At 40.7% G+C, this 24,728-nt stretch overlaps 1 protein-coding gene across 1 annotated transcript in view; it reads right to left on the bottom strand.

The window, feature by feature from the left end:
- LOC144595762 (low-density lipoprotein receptor-related protein 1-like) overlaps window positions 1-24,728 on the bottom strand; it is a 1,259,652-nt gene that overhangs the window by 439,798 nt on the left and 795,126 nt on the right. Inside the window, exons 22-25 of the mRNA XM_078403382.1 lie at window positions 13,662-13,862; window positions 10,511-10,756; window positions 10,229-10,426; window positions 6,594-6,798 (exon numbers count right to left, since the gene is read on the bottom strand). Coding sequence (XP_078259508.1) covers window positions 6,594-6,798; window positions 10,229-10,426; window positions 10,511-10,756; window positions 13,662-13,862 — 850 coding nt within the window. The remainder of the gene's footprint in view (window positions 1-6,593; window positions 6,799-10,228; window positions 10,427-10,510; window positions 10,757-13,661; window positions 13,863-24,728) is intronic.

The raw sequence follows: 24,728 nt of genomic DNA, 5'->3' as shown, positions 1-24,728 counted from the left end.
CAGTTTCAAGAAATCTCTCAGCCTCTTTTGTCCCAGGGAAAATAAATCAAATCTATCCAATATCTCCTTATAATCCAGGTCTCCAACCCATTCAACATCCATGTCAAGCAACACTTCAAAAAGTTTTTTTTTTGCTCATTTAATTTATTTCCAATGGCTGGATATCCTGCTGCGCACTTTGACAGAGTGACTACATTTTAAGTACGGTAGACACAAAATGCTGGAGTAACTCAGTGGGACAGGCAGCATCTCTGGAGAGAAGGAATGAGTGATGTTTCAGGTCGAAACCCTTCTTCAGCCATTTTATATACTTTGCTTATCCTGAAACTTGTATTCTATCAAGAAAGTGAAAGACACTAAATTATTAATGTTTTCTACTTAGATTTTTTTTAAATTATGCATTGGAGTTAAAGAAATACAATACAATACAATACAATACAATATATCTTTATTGTCATTGTACAGGGGTACAACGAGATTGGGAATGCGCCTCCCATACGATGCAATAAACTAATTAGCTAGTCAGTATTAATTTAAGCAACCCAATGAAACAAATTAGAACAGTTTTAAAACAGAATAAAGTGCAAGTAGATCTGTGCCGGTTCACTGTGCGATGTGACCATCCGGCTCAGCAGGACTGGTTCATAGCAACTATGGCCCTGGGGATGAAGCTGTTCCTGAGTCTGGAGGTGCAGGCGTAGAAGGCCTTGATTATTTTGCATTTTTTGTTTTAGAAAGGAAAATATTTTAAAAATTGCAATTCCTATTTCTTTCTACCTTACACCTTTAAAGATTAGTTTTAGTTTTATTTCGTTTTGGTTTTAGAGTTACAACATGGAAATATACTCTTCGGCCCACTGAGTCCACGCTGACCATTCACACTAGTTATCCCACTAAACACCAAGGGCAATGTTCTGAGGCCAATTAACTTGCAAAATTGTTATTATTTATAAGATGACATTGCATTATAGTTTTATTCCTATTCAACTTAATTATTTTTAAACCAATTAAAAAATAATTAGTGTTTGAACATGCTCTCATTTCTCCAAGCACTGTCAAGTTTTTAACACAATCTTTCTCTAATTATTTGACCATTTCCTGCTAAAAGCATGAATTTACATTTTTTTATTTGACTTTCTCCATGTATCCTAATGCACATTGGAGAGAATGTGCAGCTTAAAGCAAGTCAACAACTCAAACACTTTCACAGTTTGTTCAATCTTAAAAGAACTGTTTCACGGTGGAAAGGTTATTTTTCAGTATGTACACAAAGAGAGCTGCAGTGAGAGGAGAAGCTGTTAGAATTTCAATACAACAACATAGATTTCTTGAAAAGATTTTCCTAAGGGATGATCACCCTGTAATATGCATAAAATGGAGATTGGATTTAAGTTGTGTAAGTTTCACGAAGCACAGTCTCCAGTGAGGAGGGCACTCAGTACAAACCATATCAGCAAAAATATTTTGTACATTTGGTTTATCTATACTACATAATTATAGCTAAAACAACAAAAAAAACAGTATCATCGCATATAAAACCTTGCAGCTTTATTCTGGAAAAAAATTGTGTCTGGAGCATTGGTTCAAAAAGAAGTGCTCAAATATATCCAGAATTATTTAGAATGCTTTCTAAATTATTCAGATTTTTTTTGTTTTGGTTTGGCAGTATCAGCTGCCACGTAGGTTCTTGCTGCTAAATCTACTATTTCAATACTTTGTCAACAATTTTCAAGGTGATTTTATCCAGATGATTGTTTGATGGATTAAGAGTTTTATTTGGACATGATGCCACCATAAAGAAGAAAAAAATGAATACATTGGTAAATGACAACTTGCTTCTTTGTGCAAAAAGTATGTGTTTGTGCCATAGCACTCATAATAAAATTCACATCCCTCATGCATGAATAAAAACCTTTTTGTTGCTCTTTCTCTATTTACTTTAATAAAAAAACAGAAATAGAAAACACAAGGTAACGTAGACCATTAGGTCCTTCAGGTCTCCTCTGCCAAACACAAATATTCTGGTTAATCATCCATTTGAATGCCATATTCCTGTTTGTTCCCATGTGATGCTATGTAATGCTTTTTTGCATTTCATAGATGATTCCCTTCTTAAGTGTGTTCAGCTATTTGCACTCTCCAGCCCTCTAAAGCAGCAAATGCTATAGGATGACAACCCTCAAAATAAACAACAACAAAAATTTGCATCTCAGTTCCAAATCTCTTATTCCATCAGCCAAGCCTTTGAGTTCTAGACATTCCAGCCAGGACAAAAAACAACCTCACTGCATCCAGTCATTCTGGCTTGTCAGAATCATGTAAGTTCCAAGTAGATCCCTCACATTCTTCTAAATTCTAGTGGATACAAACCTCTTTCATCCAATCGCTTTTCATGTAGCAATCCTGCCATCCTAGAAATCAGTTTGGTGAGCCTTTACTGCCCTTCCATAAGCTGGGGTACTATTCAATTCACCTCTAACCCATTGTGGACATTGAACTTTGTCTAGGGAACTGATAAGCTATAATGCTGAGAACTATATTCTGCATGCAGTATCTTCCCCTTTTCTCATCTAAAATACTTAAGTTTGATTTGATTGCTTTTATGGTATTTCAGATCTATTTGGATAGCTGTAAAATAAGCTTTTTATCATACCTCATTACATGTGACACTAGTAAACCTAACCCTTACGCTAAAATGTAGAGATGGCCCAAATATTGACCCCTTTACCATCAACTAGCTGTCACCTACCAACCCAAAAATATCCATTTGTTACTTCCCTTTATTTGCTGCCTAAGCCATTATCCCCAAAACCATGCGCTTTGATTTTTACACACTAACCTTTCAAATGGGACTTTACTAAAGGATTCGAGATTGTACAAGAAAGTTTTACCAAGCTAATTCCTGGAATGGGACTGCTATCTTGCACCAAGTGACTAAATAAGTTCTATGGAGTTGTGAAGAATCAGGGCAGGGAGTTTCAAGATTTAACTGTTCAGGGCCACCCCCGAGTAAACTCGGATCATGGCCAATAATGGGGGAAAATAAAAATTGGCAGTGACAGGTTAAATCCAGTAACAATGTTGCAGCAATTATATGTTTTCATTTCAGGAAGCTTGTGACTTTGAGAAGGTGGTGATGTTTTCATACTCTTACTCTCCTTTCCCTTTTTGGTGATAGAGGATGTAGGTTTGAGAAGTTTGGAGTAGTATAGATGAAGAATTGCAGAGGATTTTGTAGGTTGTATGCCCTGCAGCCACAATGTGCCAGTGGTAGAGGAAATCAATGGACAATAGACAATAGACAATAGGTGCAGGATGAGGCCATTCGGCCCTTCGAGCCAGCACCGCCATTCAATAGACAATAGACAATAGACAATAGACAATAGGTGCAGGAGTAGGCCATTCAGCCCTTCGAGCCAGCACCGCCATTCAATGCGATCATGGCTGATCACTATCAATCAGTACCCCGTTCCTGCCTTCTCCCCATACCCCCTCACTCCGCTATCCTTAAGAGCTCTATCCAGCTCTCTCTTGAAAGCATCCAACGAACTGGCCTCCACTGCCTTCTGAGGCAGAGAATTCCACACCTTCACCACCCTCTGACTGAAAAAGTTCTTCCTCATCTCCGTTCTAAATGGCCTACCCCTTATTCTCAAACTGTGGCCCCTTGTTCTGGACTCCCCCAACATTGGGAACATGTTATCTGCCTCTAATGTGTCCAATCCCCTAATTATCTTATATGTTTCAATAAGATCCCCCCTCATCCTTCTAAATTCCAGTGTATACAAGCCCAATCGCTCCAGCCTTTCAACATACGACAGTCCCGCCATTCCGGGAATTAATCTAGTGAACCTACGCTGCACGCCCTCAATGTGATCATGGCTGATCATTCTCAATCAGTACCCCGTTCCTGCCTTCTCCCTATAACCCCTGACTCCGCTATCCATAAGAGCTCTATCTAGCTCTCTCTTGAATGCATTCAGAGAATTGGCCTCCACTGCCTTCTGAGGCAGAGAATTCCACAGATTCACAACTCTCTGACTGAAAAAGTTTTTCCTCATCTCAGTTCTAAATCGCCTACCCCTTATTCTTAAACTGTGGCCCCTTGTTCTGGACTCCCCCAACATTGGGAACATGTTTCCTGCCTCTAACGTGTCCAACCCCTTAATAATCTTACACTTTTCGATAAGATCTCCTCTCATCCTTCTAAATTCCAGTATATACAAGCCTAGTCGCTCCAGTCTTTCAACATATGACAGTCCCACCATTCCGGGAATTAACCTAGTAAACCTACGCTGCACGTCCTCAATAGCAAGAATATCCTTCCTCAAATTTGGAGACCAAAACTGCACACAGTACTGCAGGTGTGGTCTCACTAGGGCCCTGTACAACTGCAGAAGGACCTCTTTGCTCCTATACTCAACTCCTCTTTTTATGAAGGCCAACATTCCATTGGCTTTCTTTACTGCCTGCTGTACCTGCATGCTTCCTTTCAGTGACTGATGCACTAGGACACCCAGATTTCGTTTTCCTAACTTGACACCATTCAGATAATACTCTGCCTTCCTATTCTTACCACCAAAGTGGATAACCTCACACTTATCCACATTAAACTGCATCTGCCATGCATCCGCCCACTCACACAACCTGTCCAAGTCACCCTGCAACCTCATAGCATCTTCCTCACAGTTCACACTACCACCCAGCTTTGTATCATCCGCAAATTTGCTAATGTCACTTTTAATCCCTTTATCCAAGTCATTAATGTATATTGTAAATAGCTGCGGTCCCAGCACCGAGCCTTGCACTACCCCACTAGTTACTGCCTGCCATTCTGAAAGGGACCCATTTATCCCCACTCTTTGCTTTCTGTCTGTCAACCAATTTTCTATCCATGTCAGTACCCTATCTCCAATACCATGTGCTCTAATTTTGCCCATTAATCTCCTATGTGGAACCTTGTCAAAGGCTTTCTGAAAGTCAAGGTACACCACATCCACCGGCTCCCATCAATTTTCCTAGTTACATCCTCAAAGAATTTCAGAAGATTAGTCAAGCATTATTTCCCCTTCGTAAATCCATGCTGACTCGGAACAATCCTGTTACTACTATCCAAATGCTCCACAATTTCGTCTTTTATATTTGACTCCAGCATCTTCCCCACCACTGATGCCAGACTAACTGTAATATGTAACAATACGTAAGGTCGATGGGGACAGTCAATTTTTTCATGGCTACTGTTGACATTTTGAGTGTTGTTGCAGCCTGCACTTACCCGTGCAAGTGAAGATTATGTTATCACCCCAGACTGTGAAGGTAAGAGGCGAGATGTTTCTTTGTAGGAGGTCGTCATTGCCTTGCAGTTTTGCAAGTTATAACATGCAGAAGGTTATGATGAAAGGCTAATTTAAACAAAGCAATGAGGACAATTTTATTGCTATTTGTAAGCTTTAGAGAGAGACAATTGTTTTAATCATTTCAAATGTCACTCCTACAGGAGTTCCTTACAAAGTAAATCAGATAGAGTCAGAGTGTGTTACAGAGTGGAAACAGGCCCATCGGCTCAACTTGCCCACACCGGCCAACATGTCCCAACTACACTAGTTCCACCTGCCTGCACTTGGTCCATATCTCTCCAAACTTGTCCCATCCATGCACCTGCCTAACTGTTTCTTAAACATTGAGATAGTCCCAGCCGCAACATTCCCTGCACCCACCACCCTTTGTGTGCAAAAGTTACCCCTCAGATTCCTATTAAATCTTTTCCCATTCACCTTGAACCTATGTCCTCTGGTCCTCAATTCCCCAACTCTTGGCAAGAGATTCTGTGCATCTACCCGATCTATAATTTTATATACCTCTATATGATCACCCCTCATCCTCCTGCGCTCCAAGGAATAGAGGCCTACTAAACCTCTCCCTATAGCTTAGACCCTCTCGTCCTGGCAGCATCCTCATAAACCTTCTCTGAACCCTTTCAAGCTTGACAATATTTTTCCTATAACATGGTGCAGTGAACTGAACACAATATTGTAAATACTGTCTCACCAACGTCTTATACAACTGCAACATGACCTTCCAACTTCTACGCTCAAGAGATACTCGGGATATTATCATTAGCAATATCAATGTAGCCTTCATTTTGACATCTTTGCCTTCGAACATAGAACACAGAATTGTAGAATACACGATGGGCCCTTCAGTCCACACTGTTTGTGTCGAACATGATGCCAAATGGGAACATGATGGGAAATTGATTTCATCTTCCTGTAAATGTTCCATATCCCTCTATTCCCTGTACTTCCATGTTCCTATCCAAAAGCCTCTCAAATGCCACTTTTGTATTTGCCTCCACCACCACCCCTGGCAAGGCACTCCAGGCCCCTCCCACTCTCTGTGTAAAAAACTTGCCCCGCACATCTCCATTAAACATTCCCCCTTATCTTGTAGCTATGCCCTTTAGTGTTGGACATTAAAGTTTTTTTTTAGCATGTTCAGTTTTTATTTCAGTACATTTGTCAAGCTCTTTCAATTGACGATTACAAATATTCTCACCACATCTAAGTTCAATAAAATGAAGCTTGTAAACTAACCCGTATCGAGGATCCAAAGCTATGGCTCGCGGATACACCATGTCACCAGCAATTAAGGTTGTTCTCAAGGTGCCATCAAGTTTTGCTACTTCAATCTGTTCCATTTTGCTGTCGATCCAGTAAATGTTTCCTGCAATCCAGTCCACAGCTAATCCTTCAGGCGTGTCTAACCCATGATGCACAATAATTTCCACACTGCTTACAGCTGGAAAAAACAATTATTTTACATAAACATCAAAGTTTGCTAAATGCAGTTACTTTTCCACCCATATTCAATAGATAGTTGACACAATCATTTTATTCATCTTAATCTGGTGAAACAAGAAACTGAATCAAAAATTCATCAAACAGTTTTACATAGTAATGATGTTCGATGCTCTATATGTCCATTGGATCCAAAATCATTCATTTTCAAATGTTGCCCCTTTGGCAATATATTATCTGAGAAACCCACAATGAGTTGAAAAACAAACAGTTTTTTAAACATGCATTCTTTTGTTTCAGTTTTACCCTTAGCAAATATGAAGCAATAATACATGCAGCTGTTCTCTCTGCATGGAATACTGATAAAACAAAGACAAATACAACTTCTAAAAGCACAAAGTGCTCGAGTAACTCATCGGTGATGTTTTGGGCTGGGACCCTTCTTAACACTGTTCTCAACTTGAAATGTCATCAATCCATGGTCTCCAGAGATGCTACCTGACTCATTGAGTTACTCCACCACATTATGTCCTTGTGTAAGCCAGCTCAGTAGTCTACAAGGACAACCAGTAGAAACGTGGGCATTTATTCAGAGCCAGAGGATATAAAATTAGAAAGCTATTCACCAAGTGCATATTCTTTTCCAAAATAATAATCTTCACAATTTAATTATTAGGCAGATGCTTTGTTTATTTGTACCCTTCTAAATATCATTAACCTTCCAAGTGAATCAGTAGAATAAAGGGGGAAGGTACAATCCTGGTACAAAGGTACAAAGGTATAAAGTCTGACGAGGACTAGAGAAACAAAAGCAAGTCCTGTGAAGTGTAAGGTTCTTCATAAGGATCATCCAGCACAACGCATTTGAACACAAGTCGATTAAGCAGTAGTTAGCATGGAATATCCTGCAGGCACTGCAGGTAAAGGACTCGATGGTTCCTGTGGCGTGGTTCCCTGTACAAACTGCCCAGCTTGCCTGGCAAAAAGCCTCATCATCAGAACTCACCAACAAGGACCCAGACCTCGCTTGGCAAGCAGTGAGGGTGGCTCTCCAAATCAGATCCTTCCTGCACCACTAGAATCTTGCAATTAGTGCACACAGCCCTCGGGGTGACTGCTGCGGAGAGGAGACGGTTGTCCACCTCTCTGCAGAGTGTGGATTTAGAAAAGAGTCTGGCGAATGATGCAAGAGTTCTTGTCACGTTTTATCCCAAGCTGCTCCGTAACAACAGACTATGATTTACGGACTGTGCTGGGGATACAATCAGAGACAGGCATGAAGTGCTGCTGGAAGGTCATCAACTTGTGAAAGACACACTTTTGTCTGCCCAAACCTTGTTGATCTCCCAGCTGAGCAAGATATCTGTCAGGGAATGTTGCTGACTTTCCCATTTTAGACTGCAGAAGTATGTGCTGAGGGATGCACAGAAGCTTGGTGCAGTCAATGCCAAACCTCAATGAGGAGCACAATTTAGGGTCTTTCGGCTTCTGCACATTGGGGAGCAGTGTCTATTCAAGATGCCCCTCAAAAATGGCAAGGAATATCATCCCAGGGAGCCCCATGAATAGCAGGGGTGCCTGATATAATGATAGTTCTGTGAACACTACCAATTACAACACTAATGAAGGAAAATAACTGCAGATGCTGGTACAAATCGAATGTATCACAAAATGCTGGAGTAACTCAGCAGGTCAGGCAGCATCACAGGAGAGAAGGAATGGGTGCTTCAGACTGAAGAAGGGTCTCGACCCGAAATGTCACCCATTCCTTGTCTCCTGAGATGCTGCCTGACCTGCTGAGTTACTGCAGCATTTTGTGATACTAACAACACTAATGAATGTATGTATAGCCACTGACAATGTCAGAAGAGGTTTTGCACAGTTTTTATTCAGAAGTTTATTTTTAGGGGGAAAAACAATATGAAATAAATTGTTTAAAAAAAATTCCATGAATTTAGTTGGGGTGTGAAAACCTAATTATCTCAATATCTGCATCTACAAAACTCTAAATCCAGTCAGAACAACAGAACTTCAAAGCTGCCTTCCAGAGTTCTGATTTACTCACAAGATAAGGCCTATAAAATGATAAACTTGTGGTTACATAGAAACATGGAAAATAGGTGCAGGAGGAGGCCATTCGGCCCTTCGAGCCGGCACCGCCATTCATTGCGGTTGATCCTACAAGACAGCCTGTTCTCAGTTGCAACCTTATTTGTTTATAATAGAGAAATGGTAGGACAAAAAGTGGGAGTAAAATCTATGGGCTGACATTTTGACTGGAGTGAAGTAAAAACATACTCTGTGTGCTTGAAATGTCACCACTGAGAAACATAAGAATCAGTATAATCTGAACAGAATGTTCATGCTCCATAATGATCAAATATTTTTTCAGACAGCACAGTTCAACAATTTTGCTCATATTTTGCACTGACATCCTATTTTAAACACAAGACATGGAGAAACCTAGCAAAAAGCTGTCTTAGCCACCAATTTGTTGAATAGGAGCATTAAAGCGCTCTCCCATCTTCCAGTTATTGGATTAATTTATTATTTTCCTTTGTGACCATCCATAGTAATTTATCTCTTAAGTCTCTTGTGGTAAGAAAGCAAAATATAAACTAACGGCCTTTTTTTCTTTCATTATCCTAGCCTTTGACTCGAGTTCTCTAATTTATTAATTTTACAACTTTGTAAACAATTGCACGCAGATCTCTGATCATCCACAGGGAACCAAATTCTATTTCCCTTTGTTAGTAAATGAAACAAAGTCAATTGAAACAGACTGATCCTACTTTATCAGCGTTAAGGATTTGGGAAGGGTTTGTATATGTAAACCTGATAATAATGCCACATTTCAATTTTGAACTCAGTGGAAAGAAATATCTGAACTGCTTGCAAAATCTTAAACTGACAAATGTATTTGTTTGGGCAACCTACAGCCCAGCGGTATGAATAGATTTCTCAAATTTCAAGTAACCCTAGCATTCCCTCTCTCCATATCCCTCCCCCATCCTCGGTGTCCTGTTAGTTTCACTGTTCGTATCCCTTTGTTATCGCCTCCTCCACAGTCAACAATAGACCATTGTGGGCTCTTTGGCCATCGGTGCCGGCTCTGAAAATTGCTGTAACTTTTCATATCTCTAGTTTCCTTCTCCCCTCACTCTCAGTCTGAAGATGGGTCTCAGCCTGAAATATCACCTATTCCCTTTCTCCAGAGATGTTGCCTGACCCGTTGAGTTACTCCAGCATTTTGTGCCTATCTTAAGTGTACTATTTCATCTACGTCAGAAATCATTGGAAAACATTTTAGCTTATTTAGTGCATTGTTAACATATTGTGCCCAAAGGAAATAGTTTATATCTTCAATTGTAGGTGTTTATAGGGCGAAGTAAGATAATTAATTTAAAAAGCAGTTTGATAAAACTTTATACCTCCAACTTCTGAAAGTTTTCCTTTGTAAATTTTATCTTCGACAACATCGGTCCAATAGAGAGAACTCTGATTGAAATGGAAATCAATTGCTATTGTGTTTCTCAAGCCAGGGACCAGTAAGTTATAATCTTGCTTGCGAAGGTCCAATCTTCGAATCTCATGACGGATGGAAAAAATTATGTACGGCTCAAAAGGATCTATTAAAGAAAGCATACACCTGAGTTTATTATATAATTTCAAAAAATGTTAATAGATCAATGTATAAAGTTGCAATGACCTACCTAAACTAATGCAACTGGAACCATCAGGGGCCAGCATCCATCCCTCGTAACATGAGCACTTAATTGTCTTTTTGTGTTGCTCACACACTTGGCTGCACTTGAGATGTTTTTTGCAATAATCAAGGACAATGCAGGTTTTCTTGTCTGAGCTCACATGCATTCCTGTAGGGCAAGAGCACACGATGCCTTCTCCAGGTACATAGATACAGTGGTGACTGCATCCTCCATTATTCAGAGTGCATTCATCTGTGAACAAAAGCATTGAGTTGACTTAGCACAAACAACCACTTGGAATTTCATCAAATACTTTTTACAGTTGACATTACTTTTTACAATAATACAAGAAGGTCACAAAATTAAAGGTAGCTGGAACCTTAGAGTCACAAGTCCGATTGTCTTTGTACTGCAACTTGGTCATACATGAATTACATGTAGTAATGCTCCCAAATTTTGTTGGAAAGGTCCAAGAAATGTCACTCCCAGGCGAAAAAGAAAACAGGAATTGTCGACATTTTCGGAGATCTTGGTTAAAATGAACTATACAGTATTTTACCTTAAGAGAGTCACATGAGAAAAAAGTACTTCCTTTTGGAAGCTGTTTAGTAGAACACTCTTTTTAATGGCAATGTAGTAGAACAATCTGAGGATCCACAAGAAAGAGGTGATACCAGAACCAGAGGATAATACAGTGCAGAAGGAGACATTGTGATGCAGCAGGTTCTTTGGTCAAGATACCCAATTAAGCCCATAATATGGTGTTCTCCCCTCAGTTATGCATTTTTTTTTTCATTTAAGCTTTCATCCCATTTATTTTTCAAAAATAGTGTATAATTTGTCCCCACTACACATTTTGATGGTTCAGTCAAGATCATGTAATTTGCTGGATTTTCTTCCATATATACAATATTTCTTAAAAGGTACAGTGGTTGACAAGATAAAATATTTTAGAATAAAACTCGGTCAAATAAAATATTTGATTTTTTAAAAAGATGTAGCTTTAAAATACAATCTCATTATTAAAGAATTCTAGGTTTATTTTCTTATTTACATTAGTTGATAATAGCATGGCAAAAAGGTGTAGTTTGAAAAATCAACATGCTCAACCATCATTTCTACTCATTTCGTATGTGCATCTCTACCACCATCACCAGCTAACTCATTCTCCTATAAAAGCACATTCTTCTCCCATCTGCTCTACAGTGTTACTAATGCTTACATGCCAATTGTTGTTCTGTTGGTAGCACTCTTCTCCCTTCATCAAAGCCATGGAAGGCATCATCACCAGCTTTCTACCATTAATGTACCACTGTGGTGTCACAGTGGCACTGCGGTAGTGTTGCTGCCTTACAGCACCAGAGACCCGAGTTTGATCCTGACTATGGGGTTCTGTCTGTATGCGGCTTGTACGTTCTCCCTGTGACCATGTGGGTTTTCACCCAGTGCTCTGGTTTCCTCCCACACTCCAAAGATGTGCAGGTTTGCAGGTTAAATGTCTTCTGTATAGTGTGTGGAATCGAAAAAGTGTACGGATGATTGCTGGTTGGCAAGGACTCAGTTGGGCCTGTTTCTAGACTTCATTCAAGCACTTACCTATCCATTGTTCAATCATACAGGTATCACTACTTCAAGATTCCAAACAACAGCTCACATTTCCCTATTGCCCAATTTCAATATTTACAAACACAACCATATTGAAAATCAAAGGCTGTAGACTCAATTTCTATTGCTTCACAAGCAAAGAAAAATTTACATGAACACTACACTGGTAACTTCAAATTATGTCATGCAGGCTCTGCTTGTTGCCATCATGATTGTTAGTAGAGTTCAAGATGGCTTATACAGACTCAGGACACTCACTGATTGTTTCTTCAAGAGATTCCAGGAAAACTAAACGAATGTCCCCGAGATAGGCAATAACTCTATGGCAGTGCCAACACATGGTGAGATGGTGAATCTAAAGGACAAGGGTCCTGGTAAAATTATCGTTCAAGATCCCATGAAGCCTTCTCTGCGATAAGAAAGGTTCCTTCCACTGATCAAACTAAAGCCATTAGATTATTACAGTGCAGGAATAGAAAAGGCATGGCAAAGGCATATGGAAAACAGAGACAAATTTGGTTAATTGGCATTTATATAGTAATTATTTTATTTGTATGTATAAATATAATTTATAAAGGAGATCTTATTGAAACGTATAAGATTATTAAGGGGTTGGACACGTTAGAGGCAGGAAACATGTTCCCAATGTTGGGGGAGTCCAGAACAAGGGGCCACAGTTTAAGAATAAGGGGTAGGCCATTTAGAACTGAGATGAGGAAAAACTTTTTCAGTCAGAGAGTTGTGAATATGTGGAATTCTCTGCCTCAGAAGGCAATGGAGGCCAATTCTCTGAATGCATTCAAGAGAGAGCTAGATAGAGCTCTTAAGGATAGCGGAGTCAGGGGGTATGGGGAGAAGGCAGGAACGGGGTGCTGATTGAGAATGATCAGCCATGATCACATTGAATGGCGGTGCTGGCTCGAAGGGCCAAATGGCTTCCTCCTGCCCTATTGTCTATTGTCTATTGTCTCATTCATAATTTTAATTTAATTTGGCTGTTTTCGTCAATTATTGTCAAGAAAATGCTGAAGTGATCAGAAAAAGGGTGGCACAGTGGCACAGCGGTAGAGTCGCTGCCTCACAGCACCAGCCACCTTGGTTTGAGCTTGACTATGGGTGCTGTCTGTGTGGAGTTTGCATGTTCTACCTGTGACTGTGTGGGTTTTCACCGGATACTCTGGTTTCCTCCCACATTCCAATACATGCAAGTTTGTAGGTTAATTGGCTTCTGTAAATTCCCCCTGGCATGTAGGAAACAAAATTTGGATAATTTAGAGCATGTTCACAGGTGATCGATGGTCACTGTGGGCTAGGTGGGCTGCCATGTATGCAAACAAAAATGTCACTATACTTGGGCACAGTTGACAATAAAGTACCATTGAACTATTGAACTCAAGAACTCAAGAATAGTTAAATTGAAGCCTTTCTGTGTTGCAACTCAAAGTCGATGCTGGAATATTTAAAAAGAATAATAAATTATTTGTAAGCAATTTCACTTCCGAGAGAGTGCACAATTTCAAATATTGTTGCATGTCAAACTAAAAGAACTTACCACAAAGTGGGCTTTCATCAGTACCATCTGGACACTCCTCTTTCCCATTGCAAAATTTTTCTGGCAGAAGGCAAATTGATGTATTTCCCGAACAAGAATAGGTTGGTGGCTTGCATGAAAATGCTCCGCAGTTCTCTTCATCAGAGTTATCTTCGCAGTCGCCCTCTCCATCGCAAACCCACGTCATATTAATGCATCTTCCTTTGGATGACAAAGTACAAAAAAGGTTATGTAGTTATTCATTTGTGGTTTGGTCTTCATTAGTTACCAGACATCATATAAAATATGATGAATTATATTTCTGAGCAATGAACCTTTGCAGAAAAGAAAAGTAAAATGTATAATTATTTATGCATGCAGATTCAGCAGCATTTTAATATGTTAAAATCATTGGATGGCTTCCAAATATGCTATACTGTTACATCCAATGTGTGGTGCTACGATACCCTTTATTTCCAGGGAGAATGGTAGCAAAATGGCTCAAATTTCTGACTTATTATTCAGAGATTTGAAACCTTGATCCAGAGATAAGAAATTGAAATGTATCATGATTTCAAGGGATTAATAATTTGCAATAAAAAGATAGGCAGGAGAATAGGTTTGCGAGGGATAAACAGATCAGCCATGATTGAAAGAGTAGATTTGATGGGCCAAATGGTCAAATTCTGCTCCTATTTCTTCTGGTCATCTAGTACAGTTAAGATGACCATAGAATGACCAAACAAACCCCTCTGCAATCACCAATTCGCACATCCTCACAGAATAACTTCAGTTTAACAATAGAAATTGCGGAGGTGGAGAGGCTATTCAGAAAACAGAAAAGCCGTAAATCTCCAGGACCGGACAATGTTTCCCCCTCCACCCTCAAGCTCTGTGCCGAACAACTAGCACCGATGTACACAGACATTTCCAACCAGTCCCTGCAAACCTGCACTGTCCCTGCCTGCTTCAAGGTCTCCACTATTGTCCCTGTACCCAAAAGGACAAGGAGCACTGGTCATAATGACTACAGGCCTGTCGCACTTACCTCTGTAGCCATGAAGACCTTTGAAAGACGTGCTGACCCAGCTGAAAAACATCACAAACCCCCTGTTGGACCCCCTGCAGTTTGCATACAGGGCCAATAGATCGGTGGATGACGCAGTCAACCTTGGCCTGCACTTCATCCTCCAGCATCTAGACCGCAAGGGGACCTATGCCAGGATTCTGTTTGTGGACTTTAGTGCTGCTTTTAAAACCATTGTGCCAGAGCTACTACACTACAAACTCTCCCAGCTGACTGTGCCTGAACCCCTCTGTCAGTGGATCATCAACTTCCTGATGGACAGGAAGCAGCATGTGAGGCTGGGAAAGCACATCTCGGGCCCGCAGACCCTCAGCATAGGAGCACCACAAGGCTGCGTACTCTCCCCTCTCCTTTACTCTCTCTACACCAACAACTGCACCTCCACAGACTCCTCTGTCAAGCTCCTCAAGTTTGCGGATTACATTACCCTGATTTGACTGATCCAGGATGGGGAGGAATCTGCCTACAAATGGGAAATGACACAGCTGGCGTCCTGGTGCCAACGCAATAACCTGGAGCTCAATGCTCTCAAGACAATGGAACTAATTGTAGACTTTCAAAGAGATCCACCTCCCCTCCCCCCACTCACCATCAACAACACCATAGTCACATCTGTGGAGTCATTTAAGTTCCTTGAAACCATCATCCCCAGAGACCTTAAATGGGGGGCCACCATCGACTCCACAGTCAAAAAGGCCCAACAGAGGATGTACTTCCTGCGGCAACTGAGGAAACACAATCTGCCACAGGCTATGATGGTCCAATTCTATGCTGCTATCATTGAATCCATCCTCACCTTCTCCATCATGGTCTGGTTTGGCTCAGTCACCAAGCCCGACATCCGGAGGCTGCAACGGATCGTTCGCACAGCTGAGAAGGTTGTTGGCTGCAACCTTCCCCCCATTGACGAACTGTACACTGCAAGGGCCAGGAAGCGAGTGGGCAAGATCATCTCTGACTCCTCTCATCCTGGCCACAAACTCTTTGAAGCACTTCCCTCTGGAAGGTGACTCCGGACTGTCAAAGCAGCCACAGCCCGACATAAAAACAGTTTTTTTTCCACGAGTGATAGTTCTACTCAATAACCAAAGTCTGTAGTCTCTTTTTTGCTCTGATTTATTTTCACCCACATGTTTAGACCGTAATGGTGTATCCTTATTGTTTTGATGTGTTATGCTTTATTCTTAATTGTTAACTGTATGTTTGTGTTGTCATTTGTGAGCGGAGCACCAAGGCACATTCCTTGTATATGCATACTTGGCCAATAAACTTATTCATTCATTCATTCATTCATTAATTCATTATATCCAGATGGAAGAAATGTCATCATACTTTTGGCCTGAATGTGATTCTTGACTTATGTATACAGTTGATGTTTAACTATTCGTTGAAGTGGCCTTGAATTCAGAGAGAATAGTCAAGCTAGGGCAGGGCTTTCACAATGAATGGCAAGGCCATGGAAAGTGTTATTGAGCAGAGCGGTCTAGGAGTTCAGGTACATGGCTCCCTGAATGTGATGTCACAGGTAGATAAGGTGGTTAAGAAGTACAATGGCCTTCAATGGGCAGTGTATTGAGTATAGAATTGTTGATGTTATGTTACAGTTGTACAAGACGTTGTTGAGACTGCGTTTGGAGCATTGTGTTTAGTTTTGGCTGCCCTGCCATAGAAAGAATGTCACTAAGCTGGGAAAAGTGCAGGGAAGATTTACATGAATGTCACCAGAACTTCAGGGCCTGAGCCATAAGGAGAGACTGGGCAGGTTCAGACTTTATTCCTTGGAGCTCAGGAGGCTGAGGGGTGATCTTATAGAGGTGCATACAATCACGAGGGGGATAAATAGGGAGATAAATACACAGTCTTTTGTCCAGAGTTGGGGAATCAGGAAGCAGAGGACATAAGTTTAAAGTGTAAGGAGAGAGATTTAATAGGAACCTGAAGGGCAACTTTTCACACACAGGGTGGGAGTATATAGAATGAGCTGCCAGCAGAGGTAGTTGAAGCAGGTACTGTAACAGATTTAAAAGACATTTAGACAGGTATGTGGAGAGGAAAGCGGGATATGGGCCCAACGCTAGCGGATGGGACTAACCTAGATGGAGCATCTTGGTCGCCGAGGGCAGGTTGGGCTGAACGGCCTGTTGCCATGCTGTATGACTCGATGAACAGCAAATATTGGCCTTCCAGTGACTTTGCTTATGCTTTGAATGCACCACTGATGGCACAGCACTATCTGCTATCCCACCACCAAGTTTCACCATATCACACAATGTAACAATTAAGAGGACATGTTAATAATCATTGTCATAAAATAATTGCATTCTTCGAAATGTATTAATTTTTAATCTTACTGAACAAAGAGGTTTTGAAGTGTCATGAGGTCATTTGATTCAGGAACAATATCAGAGGACAATCTATTATTCCCTATTACATAAACCTTTGGTTGAGGGAGAGCAGCAACTTTATGGACTTTGTGCTCTGAACTATGAACATAAATGATCCCAACACTAATACGCCATGGTGATAGTAAAATATTGTAGAAATTAACTTTTTCGCCTCATGTAATATGCAATAATTGGACAAATGTTAAACACATAAATCCTTCACAATCCCCAGATATAATTAAAATACATGTTCAATTTGGTTTTGTGCAGGGAGATTCTGACATTTATGCCAAATTAAAAATAACGGCCCAGGGAAGAACGTGGCATTGTTCCAAGGTAATCCAATATTACTGTCACTGTCCTCTAGAGATTGTTTTTAAGTTTTTGTATTGGTTGAGTGATCCCCAGCATAAATCAATTACTCGATCTTTACTGTGCTTAATGAAAATAAAATGTGCTCTCCAACAAAACATTGGACACACTGAAATCTTAAAGTTTTGGATATTTATTTGTTTCAGTGGATGGAATATATTATCATTATCTTCATCCTTGTTGCTTGACAGCTCCTGCAATCATTAATGGTCTTATCTGAACATTTGCAGGTTAAATAACCATCCAAATATCCTTAGTTTCCCCCCCCTGTGCACACCATGGGTTGATATCAATTTATTATTATCAATTTGTTATTATTTTAATATTTTTCTCTCTTATTGACATGCTTCATGTTGCTTTCTCTTTTAAAAGTGAAATAAATATGTTGGTTGCTTTGATTATTCCATGATACAGTGGTAGATGAGTAACAACAATAAATGGTCCCAAATGTTCAAAAACCCAGTCTATGTAATACCGATGACAGGAAATTGCTACTTGATGAAATATGTTTATCAGAGTAACATGCTCATATATTTCAACTTCAACCGGTAATATTGAAGCACCAAAATACCACTGGCTGCTTTATGTAAAAGTGGGTTGACTTTCAGTGACAGTAATATAATGTTGCAAAAAATCCTACTGTTATTGTGTAATTTGGCATAAATCCCCTTTAGGCCGCAGATGGTGTGTTGGTGTAGGGGGGTATTTTTACTGGAACACATTATCTTTGCCAAACACAACTTCCTGTGCCCTAAGTTTATCATCGACAAACCATATTTGCAAAAAATTACATATTGAACCTCATCTACCACTGTAAATATATTCCCCCGCTCAGCACATTGTGTCCATCTTGTTACTTAATAATAGCTCCCAGACCCACCTTCTAAATCATCAAAGAGGATATTTGTGTATAAAACCATGAGGGGAGTAGATAGGATGAATGCACAAGCTTGCATCCAGGATAGGAGAATCAAAAATTGGAGAGCAGAGTTTTAAGGTGAGAGAACAAGATTTAATAGGATCCTGACGAGCAACCTTTTCACTCATAGTATGGTGGGTATGAGGAACAAGTTGCCAGAAGAGGAAGGAAAGAAAACTGCAGATGCTGGTTTCAATCGAAGGTAGACACAAAATGCTGGAGTAACTCAGCATAACTGCAGGAGATAGACAATAGACAATAGACAATAGATAATAGGTGCAGGAGTAGGCCATTCGGCCCTTCGAGCCAGCACCGCCATTCTATGTGATCATGGCTGATCATTCTCAATCAGTACCCCGTTCCTGCCTTCTCCCCATACCCCCTGACTCCGCTATCCTTAAGAGCTCTATCTAGCTCTCTCTTGAATGCATTCAGAGAATTGGCCTCCACTGCCTTCTGAGGCGAGAATTCCACAGATTCACAACTCTCTGACTAAAAAAGCTTTTCCTCATCTCTGTTCTAAATGGCCTATCCCTTATTCTTAAACTGTGGCCCCTTGTTCTGGACTCCCCCAACATTGGGAACATGTTTCCTGCCTCTAACGTGTCCAACCCCTTAATAATCTTATACGTTTCGATAAGATCCCGTCTCATCCTTCTAAATTCCAGTGTATACAAGCCTAGTCGCTCCAGTCTTTCAACATATGACAGTCCCGCCATTCCGGGAATTAACCTAGTAAACCTACGCTGCACGCCCTCAATAGCAAGAATATCCTTCCTCAGATTTGGAGACCAAGCGCAAGAGATGCAACACCGGTCCCTTTACAAACCCCCTCAACTCCATCCAAGGACCTAAAAAGTCTTTCCAGGTGAGGCAGAGGTTCACCTGCACCTCCTCCAACCTCATCTACTGTATCTGCTGTTCCAGGTGTCAACTTCTCTACATCGGCGAGACCATGCGCAGGCTCGACGATCATTTCGCTGAAAACCTCCGCTCAATCCGTCTTCACCAACCTGATTTTATAATAATAATAATAATAATAAACATTTATTTTTTATAGCGCTTTTCCAAATGCTCAAAGACGCTTTACAAAAACAGTCAAGACATAAAAACAAACGAACTGTCCTGACATTTCCGGTGGGTCAGCACATTAACACCCCCTCCAATTCCCAATCTGACATTTCGGTCCTGGGCCTCCTCCATTGCCAGAGTAAGGCCCAGCGCAAATTGGAGGAACAGCACCTCATATTTCGATTGGGTAGTTTACACCCCAGCGGTATCAACATTGACTTCTTTAACTTCAGATAGTCCCTGCTTTCCCTATCTATCCCCTCCCCCTTCCCAGTTCTCCCACCAGTCTTCCTGTCTCCTACTACATCCTATCTTTGTCCCACCCCATCCCCTGTCATCAGTCTGAAAAAGGGTCTCGACCTGAAACGTCACCCATTCCTTCTCTCCAGAGATGCTGCCTGACCCGCTGAGTTACTCCAGCATTTTGTGTCTGCCAGAAGAGGAAGCTGATGCAAGTACTCGAACAACATTTAAAAGACACGGCTAGGAATGGTTTAGATGGATATGGGCCATTCACAGGCAAATGGCACTAGTTAGATGGGCCATTCTGGTCGGCATGGGCGAGTTTGGCTGAAGGGCCTATTTCTGTGCTGTCTGATTCTATGACTCAATGACAAGGGCAAACCCTAGCAAGTGATAGGTGGATACATGTAAAGGGGGGTGGGGGGAATTGATTGGCAGATGGCTGGACAAAGGCCAGAGATGAAAAGACAAAAAGTGTGACATAAGATAAGGATAGAAGAAGCATGAGTTGACAATTCCGTCTTCTGGCTTCATTACCCACACACCTTTTATGCTTATCTCACACATTTTGTCTTTTTATCTCTGGCCTTTCATATGTAGAAAAATATCACTCTCTGCACAATAGAGAAGCAAGCGGCTAGCTCCTTCTCCCACTTACAAGTGTCAGATGCATTAAATTAAATGTGCTTCTATTTGACCTAAAGATAGGATGGTGTGACTGATTCCTTGTACCACAACCATTTCAAAATTTGGGGAATTTTATTTAATCTTCTCCTGCATTACAATTAATAGTAAATATAAAATACAAATAGGAATTTGTGTGTTATCATTTTGTCAGGTTCAGTAAAGGCTACTCTAAACACATAGTTGCAAGTTAATATTCTGTCATTTTAAGATTACTTGATGAACTTAATAATATAAAATTAAAGACTCAATATTTGAGATTCTGTTCGACTTTATTTCCCCTTTCTGATTATCTTTAAGTGCTTTGCAGTTAACAAAGTACTCAAGAAGTATGTTTACCAGTTGTTACTAATAACTTACAAATATTTGAAGTGCAACATTCCATGAACAATTACTATCATTTAACATCATTGTTTTTTTCCCTCTTCATTTGTAGTCCACTCATGAATAGCAAATGTACCACAGTTCATTTTCCTAGATAGAATATTGTGTTACAGCACACTATGTAAAATGAGGGAGACACTGAAATCATTCAAAGCTATAACCTCTTGAATACATGAACACAAATGGAATGTGAGTGTGGCACAATTTAAAAAAAATGCACGTTCACTATTCAGAATAGTATTAAGCTGCTTTGCCCTAACTCTATCTCAGATGTCAACAGGGGACTAAATCCATCTCATGCTGTCTCGAGTGATGAAATATCCAGTGCAGCATATCCAGACATTTATTTCTCTGACTCACTTAAGCAAAAGCAGGAAGCTAAACATGATTTCAATCAGAAACAAGCTGTCAAATGTCTACATTCTAATTAATTGTTTACAAATTGCTTCGGAGTTTTGGTCTCCTAACTTGAGGAAGGACATTCTTGCTACTGTGGGACTGCAGCGTAGGTTCACTAGGTTAATTCCCGGGATGGCATATGACAAACGGAGCGACTGGGCTTGTATTCACTGAAACTTAGAAGGATGCTAAAGGGATCAGGTGGTATGGAGAGAAGGCAGGTACAGGCTACTGAGCTGAATGATCAGCGATGATCATATTGAATGGCGGTGCAGGCTCGAAGGGCCGAATGGCCTACTCCTGCACCTATTTTCTATGTTTCTATGTTTCTATGTTTCTATGAGAGGGGATCTTATAGAAACATTTCAAATTATTAAGGGAATGGACACACGAGATGCAGAAAATATGTTCCCGATGTTGGGGGAATCCAGAACCAGGGGCCACAGTTTAAGAAGAAGGGGTGGAACTGAGATGAAGAAAAACTTTTTCACCCAGACAAATGTGAATCTGTGGAATTCTCTGCCTCAGCAGGCAGTGGAGTTCACTGGATGCATTCAAAAGAGAGTTAGATAGAGCTCTTAATGATAGCGGAGTAGGGGGTTTGGGGAGAGGGCTGGAACAGGGCAGTGATTGTGGATGATCAGCCATGATCACATTGAATGGCGGTGCTGGCTCAAAGGGTTGAATGGCCGACTCCTGCACCGATTGTCTATGTATCTCTGCATCTAATAGCCTTAAAAAGTACTCTAAAATAAGTCGGGGCTTGTGAAAATAGAGCCATTCTACTAAAAAATACAGTGGTCAATGAACCAAGAAGCAGTCTCAGAAATTGTACAATAGCTTTTTCCTCAAGTGCAAGACATAAACTCATTGTATGCTCTGCCTTACCAATTTATCCCCTTGCACTCCACTTAATACCTTCTTATCTTTCATGAACCACTTTGCCTTTTCAGAGTTCTCCAGTGCGAATTGGTAGACATATTACTTGAATCATGTGAAAAAGATACAGTCTAACTAAAATAGTGCCTGTGGTCAACTCCACAGTTTAGATCGGCCATGAAATGCGTCTGTCGGGATTTCAAGAAATTGCTGCTGGGAACCGAGCATTATGCACACATTGTGTCATTGGAAATCCAAAGGCAAAGGGGGGGGGGGGATCCAAAGATATGATCCCTTTGCTTTCCTCACAGAAAACTTTCCAAACCATTTTTGGGACACCTTTGGGCATGTTTGGCGCTACCTTTGCTCCATGCCTTAGGTCTCTAGACTCGAATGGGCCCTGAAGCCCAATCTGTACGTTCAAGATTGATCCCGCAGATAAGTGATGGCCGTGCCTCTTGCTGAAATTTAGAAGCAGTTGGCTGGTTTGGGGCAGCAGATGATTTGGCTCCTCCTCTATATTTACTACGATTTACCTCCAAGCAATAACCTGATGGGTAGATTTAAAAGTAAGCCCATTACATTAAAAGGCATAAAGTGCTGGAGTAACTCAACGAATAAAGAATGGATCAACTGGGCTTATATTCACTGGAATTTAGGAGGATGAGTGGGGATCATATAGAAACATATAAAATTCTTAAGGGATTCGACAGGCTAGATGCAGAAAAAATGTTCCCGATGTTGGGGGAGTCCAGAACCAGGGTCACAGTTTGAGAATAAGGGGGTAGGCCATTTAGGACTGAGATGAGGAAAAACTTTTACACCTAGAGAGTTGTTAATCTGTGGAATTCTGTGCCATAGACGGCAGTAGAGGCCAATTCTCTGGATGTATTCGAGAGTTAGATATAGCTCTTAGGGCTAATGGAATCAAGGGATATTGGGAGAAAGCAGGAACGGGGTACTGATTTTGGATATCCAGCCACGATCATATTGCTGGCTCGAAGGGCCAAATGGCCTACTCCTGCACCTATTTTCTATGTTTCTATGGGACAGATAGCATCTCTGGAGGACATGAATAGGCAGGTTTCGGTTTGGGACCTTTTCTTTGGAATGATTGTCATAGAAGGGGGAGAAGGCTGGGAGAGGTGGGGACAGGGCAAGGCCAGTCAAATAATGTGGGGACAGGTGAGGGAGTTTGATCTGCATATATCTGAGCAAAAGCAGAGGTGACAAGATAAAAAGCTGTGAGATTAGGAGATAAAGAGAGAAGAAGTGAAAATCAGTCTGAACACGAGTCCCAACCCAAAATATCACCTATTCATGTTCTCCAGAGATGCTGATGAAGCACTGATGAAGTACTCCAGCATGGTGTGCCTTTTTTTTGTAAACGAGGAGAGCTTCAGTCCCTTCTGGCTACCCATTACATTGTTGCTGCATTTGAGCAGAAACCAAGGAGATAATTCAAAAATATGTGATTTTGCAAGCTTTTTATTGATATGCATGCTTGGATTGACTGCTTGAGTTTTAATGTTTTGTTTAGTTTAGTTAAATTTAGTTTATTGCCATATGTACCAAGTTACAGTGAACAGCATTTCTGTTGTGGGCTATCAAGTCAGCAGAAAGACTACACATGGTTAAAATCAAGCCGTCCAAAGTGTACAGACTTTGAATAAAGGGAATAACATTTAGTGCAAGATAAAGTCCAGTAAAGTCTGAATAAAGATGGTTAGAGGGTCTGCAATGAGGTAGCTGGCAGCTCAGGACACAAAGTGCTGGAGTAACTCAGTGGGACAAGCAGCATCTCTGGAGAGAAGGATTGGGTGACGTTTCAGTTTGAGACCCTTCTTCAGTACACGTTTTCAGACTTCTGTATCCTCTTGTCTGATGGGAGAAGGGAGAAGGGAGAGGAGGGAGTGTCTGGAATGAGACTCGCCCTTGAATATGCTGGTTGCCTTGCCGAGGCAGTACAAATTAGACAAATAATTCAATAATACGAAAGCAAATTACTGTAAAGCAAAATGTGGAAGAGATACCTATCAAATTGCTCGGCTTCTGTTCAGAAAGATGGAATAATTAACATTTCAAGTCAATGATATTTCATTGGAACCAAAGGGTGATTGACCCTGGACCAGAGTTTCGGCCCAAATCATCAACCATTATCTTGTTTCTATCTCCACAGATGCCCCCTGACCCATTGGGTTCCTCCAGCAATGTGCTTTGTTAAATTATCAATTTTTTCTTTATCTTGCCTTATTTTAACCAAGACAGGCTATGGCCTATGTGTAAAATAAAGATAGATAAACTAAAAATAGGGACTGTCCACAATAAACCTTTAAACAAGGAATAATATGTGGGCAACGTGCTTAGGCATATTCATATGACATTTTAGTAGAGTGGATGCACTTGTTAGTTTTCTAACATCCCAGCGTTTAGTCTATAACTCATAAAAACTGTGCTCTTGCTTCTTACTGTTTACAACTCCTGTATCAATTTATGGTATAGCTATGTTCGAAACAATCGTTCACTCCATTGCTTTTCAAAGTTAAGAGAGATAGCCCAAGGGCACACGATACAATCAATAAATTCAGTAATAAGAGCACTCTGGGTGATCTTGGGGATTTCTGCAAATTGCCTAAATAAAAGAGATGTCAAAAGAACTCTCCAGC

The sequence above is a fragment of the Rhinoraja longicauda genome, chromosome 8, assembly GCF_053455715.1.
Source record: "Rhinoraja longicauda isolate Sanriku21f chromosome 8, sRhiLon1.1, whole genome shotgun sequence".
Taxonomy (NCBI): Eukaryota; Metazoa; Chordata; class Chondrichthyes; order Rajiformes; family Arhynchobatidae; genus Rhinoraja; species Rhinoraja longicauda.
The sequence above is the reverse complement of the archived record's forward strand: the minus strand, read 5'-3'. Positions and strand labels throughout refer to the sequence as shown.